This window comes from Nelusetta ayraudi, unplaced genomic scaffold (genome assembly GCF_046127955.1).
Source record: "Nelusetta ayraudi isolate G7.1 ecotype Tasmania unplaced genomic scaffold, CSIRO-AGI_Nayr_v1 ptg000027l, whole genome shotgun sequence".
NCBI lineage: Eukaryota > Metazoa > Chordata > Actinopteri > Tetraodontiformes > Monacanthidae > Nelusetta > Nelusetta ayraudi.
Window position 1 is genome coordinate 4919322 of NW_027466077.1, and position 18966 is coordinate 4938287.

Sequence of the window (18966 nt, forward strand, 5' to 3'; positions counted from 1 at the left end):
TCGGCGAGGACCCCTGAAGCTCTCCGCGAACTGTCACTTTTTAAATATCCTCCCGAGTGGCTGCAGAATGTCGCCAGGCGGGTCGGCCCGCGCCACTCTTCGCTGCAGGACCGAGGAGAGGAATGCACCAAAAAACATCTCTCAACCAAATTTGTGGACGCGAACGTCGGCGTTACGTTATCGGTGCAACGCCGCACTGACTCACGTCAACTCATGTCCAGGCGGCCATTGTCAGAGACTTAAAACGACACCCACACTGGGGCTCTCAGTGTCCGTGCGAACAATAAGCGTAGCCGCGCTCGCATCCCACACTCGATTCTCTGTTTTTTTTCCTCCACGAGCGTCATTGTTCGCTGAAGGTAACCTTAACGGCCTCTCAGGACACGGGCGCTTCCTTTTATTTATTTTTTTGAAGGGAACTGCACTTGATCACCTTTCTTTACCCCCTCGAGGACACATGACAGACAAGCGACCGTGTTTCAGCCTCTTTTTTTTTTTTTTTTTTTTTTTTTCATCCTCATAAGGAAGATGTCCAGAGTTAAAGTAATGATTCACAGCAGAGGAGAGAGATGATAGGAGGAGGAGGAGCAGGAGGAGGAAGAAATTGATTGCAATTCATCGGTTAGCCAACTTCCTCGCTCCTGAAATGGAGCCGCGTAGGAGAGAAGTGCACACGTGGAGTGTCGTGCCATCGGCCCAAGAACATTCACATTTTAGTAAATCAGCTTTTTTTTATGTGTGTGAACCCTCCCTTCCCCGCCTTTTTTCTTTCAGCACTTTGACCCGTTGCAGGAAGCTGTTACATGTGTGTGTTCTGTCCCTCAGGATGAAAGCAGCTCGGACAGAGGAGGCCACCACTCTGACGACGAGGGCTGGGACACGCCGCCGCCGAAGCCGCCGCGCATTCGCAGGTGAGACGCATTTGAAAGTTCTTCTTTGCCGAGAAATTTCCAGTCATTTCCAAACAGCCTCTGTCACTGTGGAAACGAAGGCAGCAAGTGAGCCACAGGTGAAGGGAGGGCTCACTTCAGCATGTTGTTGTTGTTGATTTCCTTTTTTTTTTTTTTTTTTTTTAAATCATGGAATGAACCGCAGACTAGTGTTGTAGTCAAGACTGCACCAACCAAGACCAAGACATTATCAAAACTAGAGTATCGAGACCAAGACAAGACCAAGACTTTATATATCAAAGAAAAATAACAACAAAACAGAAAAAAATTAGCAGTATCTTTTTTAATTCAAGTTTGCTTCAAAATGGAACAGCAACATCTCTTTTCAGCAAGGTGTCTTTTCATATTTTCTTTAACATTTTGCTGCTTTGCCAACTGTTTTCAACCATTTTCAAAAAAACAACTTTGCTTCATAAAATTAAAAATAAATCAACCAGGAATAAGGGTGCAAGGTGTCACTCTGGGTGTCACAAACAGAGCGTTAAAGGGCAGCAGCTGGATTCTTTTCTGTTATTATCGTGCCATTGCAGTGTTGGCTGAGTCTTGACCGGTCTTGATCAAAAATCCAGAGTCCGTCCAGTCCGAGACCGAGACAAGACCCAGTAAAAATGCCTCTGAGACCGAGGCGAGACCGAGACCCTTAAAAAGTGGTCTGGAGACCAAGACCAATCTGGAGGACTACAACACTACCGCAGAAGCGCCTCCACTTCATCACTGAAATTACAAAGTTAACTCCTCCCAGCTACGGCCGTGTCCCGCAGAGAAGTGGTATTTATAGATGGTCTTTGCAATACTCTGCAACAGCACGCTGCATTGCATGTATCGCAAACCCGCAGGCTGGTTGGAGTCGAGGCCCCTTTGTCTTTAATCTCAGCCATCTGTGAAAACAAATACATGTTTTTTTGTTTTTTTTTTACCCCCCCCCCCCATCTCTGGCAGGCATATAGATAAAAACACACACTGTATCTCCCATATGCATATTCACACAGATGCCCCCTTTGGTGTCCTCTTTCTTTAGCTATTGTAGCGTCCTCGCTACCCAGCAGGGTGGTTTTTTTGGGGTTTTTTTTTTTCTGCTCCACTTTCAGTCCGCCAGTTCATCTTCACGCCCTCCTCTCACTGATTTATCCACACAACACAAGGGCAGGCTCTCAGTGCCGCAACACAAAGAACTTCCACTCGACGCGGTGGAGACTTGGGCCTGGTTGCTGCGCTGCTGTTTGGGAGGTTGTGTTGCCAGGAAACTGCTTAACTCAATTACCTGTTGCTCTCATCTGAAAGTTTGCACTTGGACGTGGCGTTCATTTTGTTTTTCTTTTTTCCCCCCATGCAAACTTGTTCGGTCTCAGTTGCTGCCTTTATAACTTGCGTTTTGCCAACATCGCTTCCCGTCGCGCTGCCTTGTGTTGTGCTAAAATTGGCAACGCTGAGCACTGCCCAAGTGGGCTGATGGGAAAGCCCGGGAGTCTTTAGGGGATTCTAGTTTTGGGACATACTCGCGTGTTCTGTTTACTGAAGCGGCAGAGTTTTCCAAAAGTATCTGGAAGTGGAGCAGATCCTATCTGACCCCTCAGAGCTGCGTCTCTTCCTCTGGTCGCTTGCTCTCTCGTCCTGCTTTCACCCCAAATCGCCACCGCCGTCTTGATAAATAGGAATCAAGCCCTTTTTTAATCCTGAGAGTATTCCAGCGGTGGCTATTTTTGCCAACCACGCCCCCTATGGGTGAACTCAGGACTGTGTGTGTGTGTGTGTGTGTGTGTGTGTGTGTGTGTGTGTGTGTGTGTGTGTGTGTGTGTGTGTGTGTGCGCGCACAGGGAAGGGAGTGTGGGAAAAAAAAATGCTGCATGTTTGTTTGGGGGAGAGTCAGGAACTGTGACGAGACTGGCATCAGGTTCACAAACACCGATTCACAGCCTCTTGCGTGCACAGTGTAACAGCCCCGCCCTGGAGACTCACTTCCTGTCAGCAGCCGTTAACATGCAGTCTTGTTTCACGATGTCCCGCTCTTGAAAAGCAACGTCATAATAAGGTCCAACTTGTGGCTGTTTAAAGGCCAAACGAGATTGACGTGATGCATCTGAGATCATGGATCTTATTTGAGTGTTTTGAGAAATTTGTTCGCTTATGTTTTGGAGATGGTTTTGTTTTGATCTGAGAATTAGGCACCAACTGGTGGCAAGTGATCCTGTTATAATATGGCAACACTTAACATGGATATAAACAACACGGTAGGATTATTGATCCACTGTGGGAGCAATTAAGGTCTTCTTCTTCTTTACAGTTGCTATGATGATGATGATGATGATTATTAAATGAAGCTTGTTATTATTTATGAATTTGCGAGTTCAAAACTTCATTGTTTTGTCATTTTTTTGGAAATGCTTCATGTTTTCCCTGGAGGTCCTCCAGCGCTTGTTGTATTTTCCAGTCATTCATTCCTAATTTTTTTATTTAAAAAAAAACAAAAACAAAAACATTCAAGCGGATAAACAGCAAATCCAGCTGGTTGACAGATTATTTTAATCTACAAACCTGAAGCTGTGGGGTCCGTCTCCGCTGAGCTGTCCTCAGAAGAATCTCTCCTGGATCGTGAAAAGTCTCTCTTTCAGCTGCTTCACCTTCAAGCGCTCCCCGTCAGCCAGCACTCTGATTAGAAATGCAGCATCCTCCTCCCTCTGTAGTACGTACATGCAGAGGGCACAGCGCTCTCCCTGGGTGCCTTCGTTTTTGTTTTTTTGTTTTTTGTTTTTTTTGTGCGAGTGTGGGCGGCACTGCTGCATAAATTTCAACTTCTTGCGAGACCGTGGATGTTTTTGTGTGCGCGCAACACAACTTTTCTGTGGCCGGGGTGAGCTTTTAACTGCACTGGCGCCGGCGCGCTAAGTCTACACGTTTGGATTAGGCTGAAGGGGGAAAAAAAAAACACACTTTGCACTGCGTGGAGTGTGTTCTGTGTCCGCTATACTTTGAAGTTTGGCAAGTTCTTCAAACTGCGTCCTCGAGTCTTGTGAACCGTTTCAAAAATTCAGAATCAGTCTGTCTGTAGTTGCTGAAATATGAGGCGTTTTGCAGTTTAAAGGTCGTTCATATTTTGTGGATGCGTAGACAGATGTGTCGTCATTTAAATTTTCCACGTTTCTTTTAGCTGTTTTTACTCTTTATTTGATATATACACCAAATACACTGCATTGGTCTAAATCCCGTGGAAGATACATGTTTACTTTTTTTTGTAGGTCTGTTTAACAAATGGCAGCGGTGATGTGGAGCACTTAAAAAAAAAATAAAAAAATCCACAGACAAAAAGTAGCATCTGCCAATCACAGAGGTGGTGTCAGTGTTTAAGACAAGTGTGAATTTCTTCCAAAATATAAAAAAGTTGTTGAACACACAGTGAGTTCATCTTTTAGTTGTGAATTGTCAGCAAAGCGAGCGTTTAAATCACGTTGTTTCATTATTTCACGTCTGTTTTTTTTGTTCATCTAACGCAGACTCTCTTTTCCTCTTAATTGATCGAAACCCATAATAATATTTTACGGCCGAGATTTTTCACCGCCGTCTTGTTTCGCCGCCGGTCACCCTTAATTTTGCAGCCACCGCACATTTGTTGCCGCTTTGATTTATCCGTGTTTGCCGCCGTAATGGCCCCCGCTTCCACCTGAGGGAGCATTTAAGTTTTATCTCCTCTGCGAGATGCGCGGGAGCCTAAATAAATTCCGTGGCGGCGTCTGAATGATTCATGTCCCCGTGGAGAAGCAGTGGCACCCGTGGGGGGAAGGAGGAGGAGGAGGAGGAGGAGGGGATCATCGTTTGCGTTATTAAATCCGCCGCGCGCCCGCCTGGGAAATGAAGCTTTTAAAGAAGAAAAATTACCGTTTCCGTCGGAGAAATGTGCCCGCCAAGACAAAAAGTTTGTCCCGGCTGAACAATATTCACCCGCACTTCTAAATAATTTCTCAGCATGTGCTCACAATCAAGTGCGCGGCTTTAATATCTCACGCTGCTCACTCAGGGCCGTGGTGACAGTAGAGTGCCAACACCAAGCCCCCACATCCTTTCACTGCTTTCTCTTAAAGTCAGGCGCATGTGCTGTGGAAATCTATATTCTAAATGTATAACTTTCCATCGCAGTGCGGCTGCCGTTGTCACAACCTCAGTATCCTGTAGGTAACGCGCACCCCCACGCTGCTGTTACCAGCGTGTTCATAAGCATGTTGGAACGGCCCTTTTTGCACACGTGGGAGTTTTTATTTTATTTTATTTTTAATTTAATTGTCTGTCATTGTTCATGTAATGGTTAACTAAAGCAAAACACAGTAAACACACAAATAATAAACTAAACAAAGTCTGACGGAAATCTGAGTGATCTGAGTGAGAAGGTGTAATTTCACACATACACAAACATACAACCCAAGCATGTTTTTCTATTTGTTGTTTGCTTAAATTCCGCCACCTAGTGGTGAACAGCCGGGCATCGCAGCATAGTTTCCATCCAAGGAATTGACAGATTTTAAACGCTCACGCGTCTCATCTCGCTTGCGCCGCCTCCGGGTAAAAAGATCTTTTAGCCTGTGATGGATCACATGTTGATATGTCGAGAGAAATTGGCTTTAATCATTTGAATCGTCGTCCTCAATTTTTTTCAAGAAAGAGAATCTGAAGGTTTGTATTTTTTCCCCATTCAAACAGCATGTGTAGCATTAAAAGCTAGACGGACTGGTGTGTGATTAAAAGCTTTCTGCCCTCTGTCTCATCTACAAACGTCTCCGAGTGGGTTTCTTAATGAGCGAATCTCTTACACTGTGAGGCTCCTCCGAAGAGAGACGTCTCATTAAAGAACATCAGAAGTCTGTTTTTCAGAGAGCCGTATCAGCTGAATTAAACTCTGTCTGATCTCAGTCTCTCTCTGTGTCTGTAGTTCCCAGGCAGAGGGCGACGTGAAGGAGGAGATACTGCAGCCTCCAGAGCCTCACCCCGTCCCCCCCATCCTCACCCCGTCTCCCCCCTCGGCCTTCCCCACCGTCACAAACGTCCGGCAGGACAACGACCGCTACCATCCCAAACCCGTCATACACGTCCTGTCCACCACGCAGGTGAGGATCGCCTCAAGGGAAATATCATTTGGTCATTTTGACCATACTTGCAATTTCAACTTTGACCACCCAGAAATTAGACTAAAGCAAAAAAGGTTGGGTTTTCTGAGTGTTTGCCAAAACACACTGTCCTGGGAAGCAGGAAAAAAAGGGCAAATATATCAAACGATTGTGATTTGCCAGCAAATCTCTGTTCAAAGTTGTACACTACCAGTCAAAAGTTTGGACACAACTTCTCATTCAGTTTTTATTTTCATTTTTATTTATTTTTTTTAACCTTTGCAACTTTCCACACTGCAGATAAACACCGAAGACGTCAAATATATGAGCAAAATACGTGTTGTTATTATGCAGCAAAGAAAAACAATAACTCTAAATATGCTTTTTATGAAAGGTGGCTATTTTGAAGAATTTAAATCTAAAACGTGTTTTAAACGTGATTTATTTTACACTTTTATTGTATTCTACATAATTCCATGTGTGTTCATACGTAGTTTTCATGTTTTCAGTGAGAAAGTGCAATGTCAACAGTCTGAATGAAAGAAAAGACATTCAATTCACAGGGTGTGTCCAGACTTTTGGCTGGTCATGTATAGCTTTAGAAAATGAATAGCGGAATCAACTTGCTTCAATGACCACGTTCAACTGCCTTTTCCCACAAGTGATCTTAATGTTCCACCTCACTGCAGAATAAAGATGTGGACAAGCAGCAGAACCCCACGGAACCAAGTCCGTCGGAGCCGAAAGACCAAGATCTCCAAAGTCAGAAGCAGCAGACTCGCGTCTCCAACCTCGACCTGAACGACAACTACAACAGCAAAGCGTCGACAGCGTCGACCAGGTCCGAGTCCAGCCAAAGCCACACCCCCTCGTCGCCCCTCTCCCCCGCTGTCGACGGCGCCCCGCGCATCGAAAGGAAGCTGAGCATCGAGATCAAGAAGGTGCCGCTGCAGGAGGGGCCGCGCAGCTTCGACACCTCCTCCTCCACCGCCGGCTCGGCGGGCGGTGCCGGGGGCGGGGCCTGCAGCGCCGGCATGCTGCAGCGGAGCCACGCCTTCAAGGTGCGGGCGGGCCAGTCGCTGCTCACCTCCAGCTCCTCGCTGTCGGAGGACTCGGGGACGGAGGGGGGAGGGGCGGGAGGCGGCGAGGACGGCCAGGCGGACGGCGCCGTCCTGGCGAGGCCCAACCACCTCCCCGTGAAGAGCGAGAAGGGCGACGCAGTAGCGGCGGCGGTGGAGGTCAAGGCCGGCCACGCGGCCTGGGCTCAGAGCTGCAGCAGCCCCGACAAGCTCCTCCCCAAAACCACCTCCTCCTCCTCCTCCTCCTCGGAGCGCGTCGCCCCCTCCTCCTCCTCCTCCTCCCACCTGTCCACCACCTCCTCCTGCTCCTCCTCGTCGTCCTCCTCCTCCTCCACCCCGGTCAGGACTGCACTGAGCTTCACCAACCCCCTGCACTCCGACAACTCGGACGAGGGCGAGGCGGAGGGCGATGGCGACATGTGCGCCCACCGCACGAGCGTCTCCACAGCGACGGCGGTGGTCACCTCGTTGCCTCACCCGGGGGACCAGCAACCGCTCCGGAAGGTGGTGCCCATGTCCATCGCAGGGCGGAGCTCCCCGTCGCCGCCTGTGCCGACAGCAAGTACGTCGTCCGTCCGTTCAGATAAAAAAAACAGCCTGATGGTACACACACACACACACACACACACACACACACACACACACACACACACACACACACACACACACTAGCTTTGTTGTGCTGCTGTATAAGGGCCGAGACAAGCAGAGAAAATCAAAAGTGTTTTCTCTGAGAGGTCCAGGCTCGGATGAAGCACGGCCGTCTAACTGATTCGGTGGGTCTTTTTTTTTTTTTTTTTAACAAGGAATGCTGCAAACATCTGGCAGAACAACTCTTTCTGCTTGTGTGTTTCTCCAATTTCGCTGCAGTTTCCTCCACGTTCGTGTGTGTGTGCATGTTGGATGATGAATGATCAGCACTGCATGATTCCCGTGAAAAGCTCTGCGCACGACCGGCCGAGCGGAGTGGCGGCGCTCTGGGGATTCGTGACGGCTTGGTTTTATTTGTGGTGTCTGTGTGATTTGGCTCCACGGTTCCAGGGAATGCCATCGCCTCACAGTTGATTTCAAAATCATGGAATGCTGAAACGTGACTGCCACTGCTGGTGGCGCCGGGGTGGAAGGTGGAATGGCTTGAGCTTGGGTTCGGTTGGGTGCGGTTGTGATCTTGGATGGGCTTAAGGCTTGATGAAATCAGACTGGACTGCATTTTAAAATATTGGGATTTTTCTTTTTGGAATTGCATGATTCGAATGACTTTCTAACAATTGTCATCAATAACATATACGATAAGAAGAGTAACAGGAAGAATGAGTTAAAATATATGTTCTTGAGCTGTCACTGAAATGTTTTTTAATCAGTTAATCAGCATCATCCAACACGACATATTTAATAGAACAGTGATTTAGTTTAATTCAAAGATGCAAAGCATTGTAAAAATATACCAAAAGTTCTTTGATTCAGTTCTGGAGAAGTGCACAAATTTAAAGTTTCATTGTTGCTTTATTAAAAAAACATTTATTCTTCACATTTTGGCAATTCGCAATCTCCAGTTGCAAAAAAAAGAAAATGTTATTGCATGAAGCTTCTGACTGAGTTTAATCATCATGAAGAAGTGTGACGGAAAGTTTGCTATTGGGGAAGGTTTTCTCTTCCCTACGTATCATGCACTCCAATAGCTGCGGTTGAAATGCAGAGGTATTAACCTTCCAGTTGTGCGGCAGACTGTTTTTGCAATTTTACCTGCTTGGCTTGCGGCAGTTAATTCACTCACTGCTGTCTGAGTGGTTGCAAGAATCTCACAACTGCTTTGTGGAGTCACGCTGAGCAAAGTGCTGCTTTGTGGCGGGTCGGAAGGATTGTGGGCAGCTGCTTGTACTGCTGATTGCATTTATGATAAATTAATCAAACTCGGATTGCAATTTTCTTTTTTTTTCCTTCTCCCAAGGGTCAAAATCCTCTGTCTGGCTTGCCAATTATTTCACAGCTCATTACGAACACAGTTAATGCAGTCTAATACCAGACTGTGGCAATGAATGAAGGCGCCACAAGCATGACTATTGCCCTGTGTTGTTAAAATGTCCTTATAATGGTCATTACATTTAACAAACAGCTGGATAAATGTGAATATTATAGCTCATATTTACTTTTCTTAAAAGTAAAAATATTTGCATGCAATCAATATATATGATTTGATATGGTATGATACAAGTGTGTAAGACGACTTATTTTCTCCGTTGATTATAATTTTGGAATAGTTTTATCATTTAAAAAAAAAAAAAATCTTTCCTTTAATTTTCAAATGAAAGAGTATGAGCCTTCACTCGTCATCTCTCCTTTGGGCCAGTTATTGACTCTCATTTGACCTTTTGACCTTTTAACCCAGACTGCTGGGACAGCGACGACTCCCCTCCCCCACTCCCTGTGAGAACCCCTGAGTCCTTCATACTGGCCACAGGTGCGTCTGCGTCGGTCACAGGTCGCTGCGGATTCACTGGTTTGCCTCCAGGATGCGCCCCCTGGTGCCCATTATGGGCAAACTGGGTCTGGATCACTCTGGGGGAGCGGTGGTGTGGTGTGGTGTGGTGTGGTGTCGTGTCGTGTCAGGTCAGGCTGGTGTCTGGTATCGTGTTGTATGTATTTTTTTTTTTTCATCCTCACTTCAAATAGACAGATGGACAAACATGCTGCAGATGCGAAGTCTGTGTAAACACCCACTGCTGCCGTTTGCATTTTTTTCAGAATGAGATCAAGTTCATCACTCCAACACCAGGGGGTGCTTTTTGCTAGTTTTTAGGGTTCATGGTTCACAAGCTGTCTTGCAAATTGCCAACCTGCCCATGGAGTGTTTTAGAAGCCAGCCTGTATTTATTTTCTGAAAATTAATACGGTCCTTTTTCTCGTCGGTGCACGGCCACAATTCACTTCGCACAGGAAATGGAAAAAAACAAAAAACAAACAGCAAAAGCTGTTGCTGGTGCACACTGCATATACGTGGTGTGAAGAGTTGGATTCTTGCACGGCAGTAGCATTTGTGGTGGAGTGAGAACTGATGCGAGCAGGGAAACAAAGGAAGAGGAAGTGAGAGCCGAGTGTGGAGGCTTCCGGGGCCTTCAGGCCGTCCTTGCTGCTTTCACCTGCTGTTTAAAATCAAATAATAGCCTCTTTGCTGCCAGACCCCGAGGACCGTGTTCAAGGCTTCCTTTTTTCCCCTATTTGTGACAAAGTCTACTACAAAGAAAAGGTGTGAGAGAAACCTGGGTGTATGTGGGGAGTGCGAGTGGATTTCAATATCTGCAGGCCGGTGTTTCCCCCTTTGAACGTGTCTGTCTGTTGCTTCCTGCTGCAGACCCCCTGGAGATGAAAACGTCGGCCTCAGCTGAGTGGAGCAGTTCAGACAAAGGTATAGACGCACACACACACACACACACACACCATAACCGCCACTTTCTGTTTTTATCATTGTGCCGAGGTGACTTGTGTGTGGGTTTTTTTTGTTTTTTTTTGTGCTCTCTCACCACGAGTCAGTCAGCAGGAAACAGAACCTCGAGTGTTTTACAAATCCGTCCACGCACTAAAAGACTGACAGTGGCTGTCAGGAGGTCGGTCGCCCCAAGAGCATAAAGAGAGAGAGGGAGACAGAGAGAGAGAGAGAGAGAGAGTCGTAGAGAGGGAAAGAGGAACGAGAGCGATAACGCCGCCGTGTCTGCAGAGGTGAAACATTGAAAAAAAAAGAAAAGTTCTGCGTGTTTGTCAGCGCCGGTGATGCTGCTTAGTGCCAATTTATCGCCTCAGTAGTTTCAGGATGTTGGTCTGTTTGTTTGACAGAGTCGGAATAGGGGCGAGGTGATTCAGCGTTCCTTTTTTCTCTCCCCAGCGGATGTGAATAGAACTCGCGTGGACTATTTCTAAGTAATGAAGTGTGCTGCTGCTGCTGCTGCTGCTGCTGCTGCTGCTGCTGCTGCTGGTGTTGCGGCTGATATCGGCCGCCGCCCTTTAAATGTCAGAAATGAAAAAAACACTTCCTGTCACGGCGATTTCATTAGAAACTGTCTCGCCCGTGATGTTGCTGATGCTCGCATGTGGCCGCGGGGGGGGGGGGGGGGGGGGGGGGATATGAGTGAAGCAACATTTTTCGCCAGATTCTTTTGGCCACTTAATTGTTTTAGGGGAGGAAATGGACCCGCGGTTCTCTCTAGACTCTGTGTGTGTTTCTGTGCAGATGCGTCCGAGTGTGCGAAGAAGACGTCACCGGCTGACCCGGCACCTGCCGCAGACAACAAGGCAGACCTGGGTGGGTAAGTCTCACAACTTCCCTCTTTTTCTCTTCCGCCAGACTGCAAGAGTTTATTTTAGAGCGAATCTCCTGCTCGCGGAGCAACTCCAGGACGTCTTTCATTCATTCTGAAGTCGTTCTCCTCCTCTTCCCCTCCTCCCCTCCTATCTTCCACCCCAGGGTTCGGTAACCGCTGCGTCCAGCCCAAAGGCCCTCGAGAAGCTCCCCTGGAGTGGACCTGATGGAACCATTCCATCCGCCCGTCCGCTGACAGCGCTGTCAGGAGTCGGGACTCTCCTGACCTCTCCTGGCTGGTCCAAAAGAAAAATAATAAGAAAAAAAAAAACGTAAAGTAAAAAAAACAAAAAAAACCCCACCAAGTTAATTGATGCTACGAAGACTGGCGGCGCAATCTTACACAGAAAACGCACTTCTGTGTAACTCTGTGCAGACGACTCCTCCGGACTGAGCTCCTCTTCCTCCTCTTACGTTTCCCTCCTTCAAAGTGCCACAGAGCAAAGCAGAACAAGAAACACTTCCTGGTCAGAGCATCTCGTCCATCCGTTCGCTGGTGTCGGACGGACGCTGACTCTGGATCAGTTCCCGTTATATTCCCGGTTAATGGTTAGAGGACGATACCTGCTTTACCCCAATGTGTCCCCCCTCCCCTGCTTTTCTTTGACGCGGGAGTCGATTCTGTCAGCTGGAGACACATCAAGGATACGTGTCCGTTGGGCGGCGAAACTAACGAGGAATGTATGTTCAGTGAAAGTGTTAAACGATGGGGGAAGAAAGTACGCTGGTAGAAAACTAGGCTTTTTTTTTGTTTTGTTTTAGTCGTTAAATCAGGAGTTATCTTCAATCATGAGACACTATAGGCGCGGGAAGAAGTGAACTCTCTCCAGAGGCGTCCGCGTCCTCCCGCCGAACGAACAACAATCTTCAAAGCTAGATAATCGCTCACCCACGACGCGACCCTCTCCGTGGGGTTCGCGCAGGTTGCCGGGGGTGCTCTGTCTCTTTCTCTCTTTGTCTCTCGCTCTCTCTTTTTCCTCCATGTGCTGGTGCTACACGACAGATGAGCGACGCCTGGGCGAAAAGCGCTTGCGCCGACCGTTGAAGACGGACTAGCTGCAGTAACGTCTGATCTGATACTGTATTTACTCCTTTCTTTTTGCCAGGGTCACAGACGGACACGGTTCGGCCGCTGACTTCGGCCCGATTGCCTTTAGTTATTGTTTTTGGCTTGACCCCAAGTCTGAGATCAATTAGTTTTCATCCTCTGCCACTTGGATTGTAATAATAGTCAGAAACCCTCTGACTTTTGCCATCTCCCAAAACCCGAGGGTGAAAAATCAAGATCTGGTCAATGCATACAATGCAGGACCTTTAAATTTGTCATGGATAAACAAGTTTTGCTCTTATGGCAGCGGTGGACGTCAGCAGTCGTGTTAAGTTAAGTGTGTGAAACTCAGCCGCGGCCAAACTGCTGTGCTCTGTGACTCTGGCCCTCACTGCTGGGACCATTAGCCTGCCTTAGCCTGCCCCTCCGCGACCACAGCCAACGACAAGTCGCCCTCTCCTCCGTTCACCTCTCCGTGTCCATTCGGTCATGTCTTTATTTGGGACTCAGACTTGTGTTTTCTTTTCTTTCTTTTTTTTAATCTGTTTTTTTTTCACGCTCTGATTCTCCCTCTAAGAGCCAGAGACGAGCGGCCGCATCAGCCGGTTTGCTCATTAACCTCAGCGTCACACACACGTCACCCTAAACTCTCCCAGCGGGTTACCAGATCATCAGAACACTTTAGACCGAAGACTATAAAGTGCTGTAATTACATGAAGACCTCGGCTAGTATTATTACATAAGTTCAGCATAGAAGGTCACATTTGTGTGAATGTTTTTGGACGTCTTAGGTTCTGCGTGTTCAAAATGAGTTAAAGTTAAAACTGTCTCAAGTGTAACACCTGATGCTATTGCTCCGCCTGGATCACTTCATTTGTAAGCACATGATTAATTTTATTCCGGGAAAGCTGTAAATGTGACCCTTACTTCAACCTATGTAATAAAATGAGGTTGAATTCCTGACATTGAAATGAAACAAGTTCATATTTTAGCAGCTGCAGTTTAAGATGAGAATATCTTTGGACTCGTGTAGTTATTCTTACTTTATGTTGAACCTGCTTTTGTACAAGTGGCACAAAGACCCAGTGTGACGACGGCAGCAAGGGACCCAAACATACTGTTACCTTCCTGTTTTACCTACCTGTTTTCATTTGTTCTCTGCTCACCTCTCCGTCATCGGTTACCATCACTATACAGTATATGCATTGTTTTATAAAGATAAAGATCTGTACAGGGCAGTTTAGGTATATAATATTTGAAGATTTTGGTGTTTTTTTTTTTTCGTTGTCTTTTGAGTATTCTTATTAACAGAAGATGTAAGAAAGTCTGCATGATGATGATGATAATTATTCCCGTCAAACTGTAAATTATTCTGGCCTTTTTTTTCTTTTTTGCAAATATTTCAGGGTTTGTCTTTATTTGTATGTTTTGAAGTATACGGTTTAAAAAAAAAAGATCATTTTGACTTTTTTTTTTCCTTGATTGGACTGCAGAGGAAAAGCATTAAGCGTAACATCCCACACACCCCGCCCCACCCCCACCCCATCCAAAATAGCTACAGTGGGCTTGGTATAAGATTGTAATAATAATGATAATAATAATGGTTGTTTTCTGTTTTGTACATGGTATTTCTAAAGTTATTTTTGTATCCGCAGCTGTCACTCGCATCACAAGTCCAACCCAAACCCCCTCCACCCTTTATTTCGCTTCTCTTTCCATCTTGGCCATTTTTCTTCACGTGGGTTATTCATCCCCTCTCCCCCATCCCCTCCCCTCCCTCCTCTCTTAAATTGCCCTTGAAACATAAACCATGCAGTTGAGATGGATAACCTGTTTTGTTTGGATGGAGGGTGCAGGGGGGAGGAGCAGGGGGGGGAGGGAGGGACCTGTGTCCCTTACCCGACCCGACCCGACTCCTTCACCCCTGCACACCAAGTCACGATCTCAGAAGAAAAGAGCCCACCTGTGCCTTTAAGTGAGAGCCCCCCAGCTTACTCTCTTTTACTCTTTCACCCCGCCCTCTTCCCTCCAATCATCATCAGTGGTGTGAGCGATAGGATTCGCTGCTGCTTGCTCCTCGCCTCCTGTGGGACTCTCCTTCAGCACCCCCCTAACACACACACACAAACACACACACACACACACACACACACACACACACACACACACACATAAACAAACAAACACAGACGCCCTAAAATGTTTGTATGTTGCAGAAATCAATCAGTAAAAACAAACATTAAATGAAATGTTGCCCTCTTGTTTTTATTTTTTGTCAATACGGAGAAAAAAAATGCTTTGATTTTAATACCACTTCACTCAGGATCTCTTTCATTTGGTTTCCCACCGCCAAGCTCTTGTGGATGTAGAATCAGTTAATGTCAGTTGTGAGGGTGTGCGTTTAAAAGCACTCAGAGTAGGAAATCCTCCCTCACACGTGGAGGTTCTGCTGAGATGAAACACACAGGTAGCAGTGACACATAGTGCTAACACAGGTGATTAATTAATGTCAGTGGGTGGTATAAACGTATTCCCACGCAGATGCCTCGATACCTTCACATTTGCATTCATCTGACACGCAGAGACAGCAGGTGGGTTGGCAGGCGTGCTGTGATTGTGCTCATCTACTACTCGCATGTAGTCAATGTTCATTTTAATTAAAAAATATTACCCTGCACCAAAGACTGTTTGGATTTTAATCACAGCAGCTGCCATAGACCAGTTGATACCCTAATTATTAATTTTCAGTGCAGGTCCAGCACTGGGGTACATTGTTTACAACAGGCTATGATAAGGTTGGTCAGGGACCATTTTGTTTTCTGACATTGTAATCAAAGATGGTTGTTTAAAACCATGCACTGCAACATGCCCTCGCTTTAATTTAATATCCACAACAAAATGTTTATAGGATTATAAAAGGATTATAGAACAAGATAGATAGATGAATACATTATTAATCTCCAAGAGAAATCTGCAACAAGATTCCAAATTTCAAATTCTGTTCTGTTTTATGTATTTTTTTTAATCTTTAAAGTTTTGGGCTTTTTTTTTTACACCTACCCTCACAGCATTTCATTTTTTTTCTTACTGCAGACAGGAAATTGGATAAAGTGGTTTAGATATCAATTTTTTATGGGTCACTATTCGAATACATATCCAAGGCAAACACAAAGTGGCACTGTCTCTCTGTGTGGCTCCCTTGCACTCACACCAAATATGAATACACACTCTGTTTCACTTCCCCTCTCTCTCTCCCCCTCTATTTCTGCTGTATAAATTAAGCCAGGTTGCTTTCCTAACTGGGTCGCCTCAGTTTTCCCATGGAGCCATTTAACATGTTACGTAATGGCTTATAAATATAGCCAATCAGTGTTGAGCGTGTGAGAGCGGTAGCAGCAAGCTGAGCTGCCATCTGAAGAAAGTGAAAACTGTGTCAGCTCTGTTTAACAGCCTGGCATGATGCAGTGTAATGCCTTCAGTCTGATTATTTTTAAGGATCTTATTGCACACAAGGTCAATGCTAACACTTGCAAAGACGTTAAGCGTTTTTTTTTTTCTCCTCTGCCTTGCATCAGACAATAATTACCTCTTAATTGCCTAATGACTTTAACAACTGCCATTGTGCAGCCACTAAATATGTCCAGCATTCAGCGAGCTCGGCTTTCACACGCTATTAGGCCACACACTAACAGGTCCGTCAATCAATGTGGGAGAGGAAAGTGTTTCTATCTCAGTCAATGAAACTACAGAGCCGGAGCACTGCATAATGATGTGTTCCTGTCTGTTTCTGCAAAACCCATCCAGCTCTGTGAGTTAGATGAAACGAGGCATGTTTATCTTCAGATATTCATCCTTTGATGAAAGTATTGCACTGTAAAAAAAAAAAAAAAAAAAAAAAAAAGACTTCTGTCTGCTCCTTGTGGACAGTGTTTGTCTAACAGAAGTCTTGCTGTGTGAATTAAATGCCAGGGCTGGTTAAAGAAATGTCACAATTGTAGTTGTCTCTTCTGTCAAGACTGGAGAGTTTGAAGGAAACTGGAGGGAGATGGAAAAGGCCAGACGTTCCAGATCCCTGCTGCACTCTTCCACAAAAGCTTCATTTCATGCACATGCTGTTTCTTTTTTTTCCCCTTTTTTGCATTGTAGTTGTTTACTCACAAATTATGTCATTTCAAACCTTTGAGTTGTGTGCAGCGAATGACGCCCGTGTGGTTGCCATGTCCAAATGCACATGTAGGTGTCACTCAGCCCTTTTAAGGAAAAAAAAAAAAGAAGAGAAAATTCAAAGAAAAAGAAAAATTCTCAAGTCTTAGCCTTCGCACAATTCTTCCGTAAAGTGTTGTCGAACGTTTTTCAGTCAATGGGCATCGATAATTAAACCGCCACCTGAATATTTAACAGCGGTGCTTCCTTTAATTGACATTTGCCCAAGTACCGCCCACATGGTGTTTACCTCCCCTGTTTTTCTTGTCAATCCAGGTTTAATCCCGCCCACTCCATCCTTTCCCCGTTTGTCAATCAAATCCGCGGGCCCCGCCCCACGCACTGCTCGCTCGCCTGCCCCTGCACGTCGTGTGAAAAACGCAGCAGAGGCGGCCGTTGGGGAAAGAGAGTAAATAGAGGGAGAAGCCTCAAGATGGCTGCCTCGCTGAGCTCCACTCGGCTCACCGCCGCTCTCGCGCCGCCGCTGCCCTCCGCCAAAAGCCCGCACAGCAAGGCGGCGACCTCGGCGGCGGCGGCGGGCTCCCCTGATGACAGCCGCTCCCACCGCTCCCGGGATTTCAACGCGCCGCCGCCCAAGAAGGTCCGAGTGGAGGAGCGAAGCGTCAAGCCCAAGAACCTCCACAGGGACGGGGCTGGAGTGGGAGGCAGCGGCCGGGAGAAACTCCAGCAGCCCGCCAAGAGTTGCGGCGGCGGGGGCGGCTGTTCGTGGAGCGTCAGTCCGGCGAAGAGCTGTAGCGGCGCCGTCGGAAGCAGCGCCGCCAGCGCCACCGCGACCAGCAACAGCGGCGTGCCCCCGGCGCCCGCGACCAGCCAGCCCTCCACTAACGCGCACAAACTATTCAAACAGAGCGACTTCTTCCTCCACAAAGCGCCTCCGTCATCCAAACCCAAGAAGCCCAGTAAGGATAAGCTGCGAGAGAGGGACAAGAGCAAAGGGGGCGACGAGGAGAGGGAGGAGAAAAAGAAACACAAACTGTTTCCCCCGGCCGTTCATGTCAACAACAGCGGTGACATCAGCAGCAGGTTTAACAACTCTTCGGTGCTGAAGAGAGAAAATGGGGAGGTCACGTCGTCGCTACCCAAAGGTAGGCCACCGTCATCGTGCATCATACTTGCTCCTTTAAATTCCACCTGACTGCTATTCAGTGAAGTTGCAACTGTGTTCATGGCGAGTCTTGCCCAGAGTTGTGTCTTCCGCTGGTAATGCTGCTTCCAGGAAACACTTTGGGACGGCGTAACGCGACATGTGGCCTGGGATGTGCGATTACTGAATGCGTTTGGACGGTGCGCCGATGTCGTGCCAGTCCTCACCGACATGGTGGCCCCGGGGGAGGCTCAGCGCTTCTGGGCGAGTGGACCGAGACCGCCCCGAAGCCTGGCTGCCTGACATCGACTTGAACGGCTACCAAGCCGAGTTTGGTCGACGCTTCCGCGGGGCGGTCCATGGCTGCCCGCGCTCACCCGCTCGTGAACCCTCGCGTTCCACAACAGCGTTGGGGCGGCAGTCTCGCGACCCGCCTGTCACGCTACAACCAGTCGCTTTGATCTGAGGCTGCCGCGGATGCGTTACATCCGAGTGATATTCACAAAATAGACCCCCGTCCTCCCGCTTGTACGCATTTTAGTACATAATTCGGCATTTATTAAACATTAATATGATAATATCCAATGTTATTATTTGTATTTATTCCCACTCAACGTTGCCCTTACGTTAAACGCGCATGCATGTGTGTTCAATTTCCCTTTGAAAGTGCGCGCTGCTGTCACAACAACATGACAGCCGCCCGCCATTATGGGGCAAGTGTTGTTTTGGTGGAGCACCACGCCCCCCTCGGTCACCTCAGGCAGAATAGAACACACTCCGCTCGGCTCCACGGCTCGTTCCGCAGCCTGGAATCCACAGCGCTCGATCGACGTGTTTTGCACCGTTGATCTTTGTATTATGACATCCGGCGATTGTAATTCGCGTCCCATTGTAGCCGTTGGTAAAATGACCCGAAAATGCTTTTATAGATTTATCCGCCCATAAATAATAAAGGGATAAACTGTCTCCTGTAATGGGTATGGTTGTATTTTGGTCTTTAAAATAAGATTCTGTATAGCATTACCACTTTTGTTAGTTATTTGCAATAATGAAATTATTATGCAACAATTATAGTACTGCAATGTGGGCAAGTAAATCATACATTCAACATATGTGTAAGCATAAATACATGAAATGTTT

At 46.9% G+C, this 18966-nt stretch overlaps 2 protein-coding genes and 1 long non-coding RNA gene across 4 annotated transcripts in view; 2 read left to right on the top strand and 1 right to left on the bottom strand.

Annotated features, from left to right (window-relative positions):
* ptpn12 (protein tyrosine phosphatase non-receptor type 12) overlaps nt 1-14055 on the top strand; it is a 36885-nt gene extending 22830 nt beyond the window's left edge. The window contains exons 12-18 of the mRNA XM_076030262.1: nt 826-911; nt 5866-6039; nt 6714-7681; nt 9506-9577; nt 10469-10522; nt 11342-11413; nt 11576-14055. Coding sequence (XP_075886377.1) covers nt 826-911; nt 5866-6039; nt 6714-7681; nt 9506-9577; nt 10469-10522; nt 11342-11413; nt 11576-11637 — 1488 coding nt within the window. The 3' untranslated portion in view covers nt 11638-14055. The remainder of the gene's footprint in view (nt 1-825; nt 912-5865; nt 6040-6713; nt 7682-9505; nt 9578-10468; nt 10523-11341; nt 11414-11575) is intronic.
* A 318-nt stretch (nt 14056-14373) lies between these two features.
* Nucleotides 14374-18516, bottom strand: LOC142890928 (uncharacterized). The gene is made up of 2 exons (XR_012927153.1): nt 18054-18516; nt 14374-14967 (listed from the first exon to the last, which is right to left on the bottom strand). It is a non-coding gene; the product is annotated as an uncharacterized LOC142890928 (long non-coding RNA).
* The window catches only part of LOC142890918 (uncharacterized), a 28861-nt gene continuing 26920 nt past the window's right edge, over nt 17026-18966 (top strand). The window contains exon 1 of one of the 2 annotated variants that reach the window (XM_076030247.1): nt 17026-17827. In XM_076030247.1, the coding sequence (XP_075886362.1) occupies nt 17155-17827 (673 nt within the window). In that variant the 5' untranslated portion in view covers nt 17026-17154. The remainder of the gene's footprint in view (nt 17828-18966) is intronic. The other variant, XM_076030248.1, reaches the window with a different exon arrangement.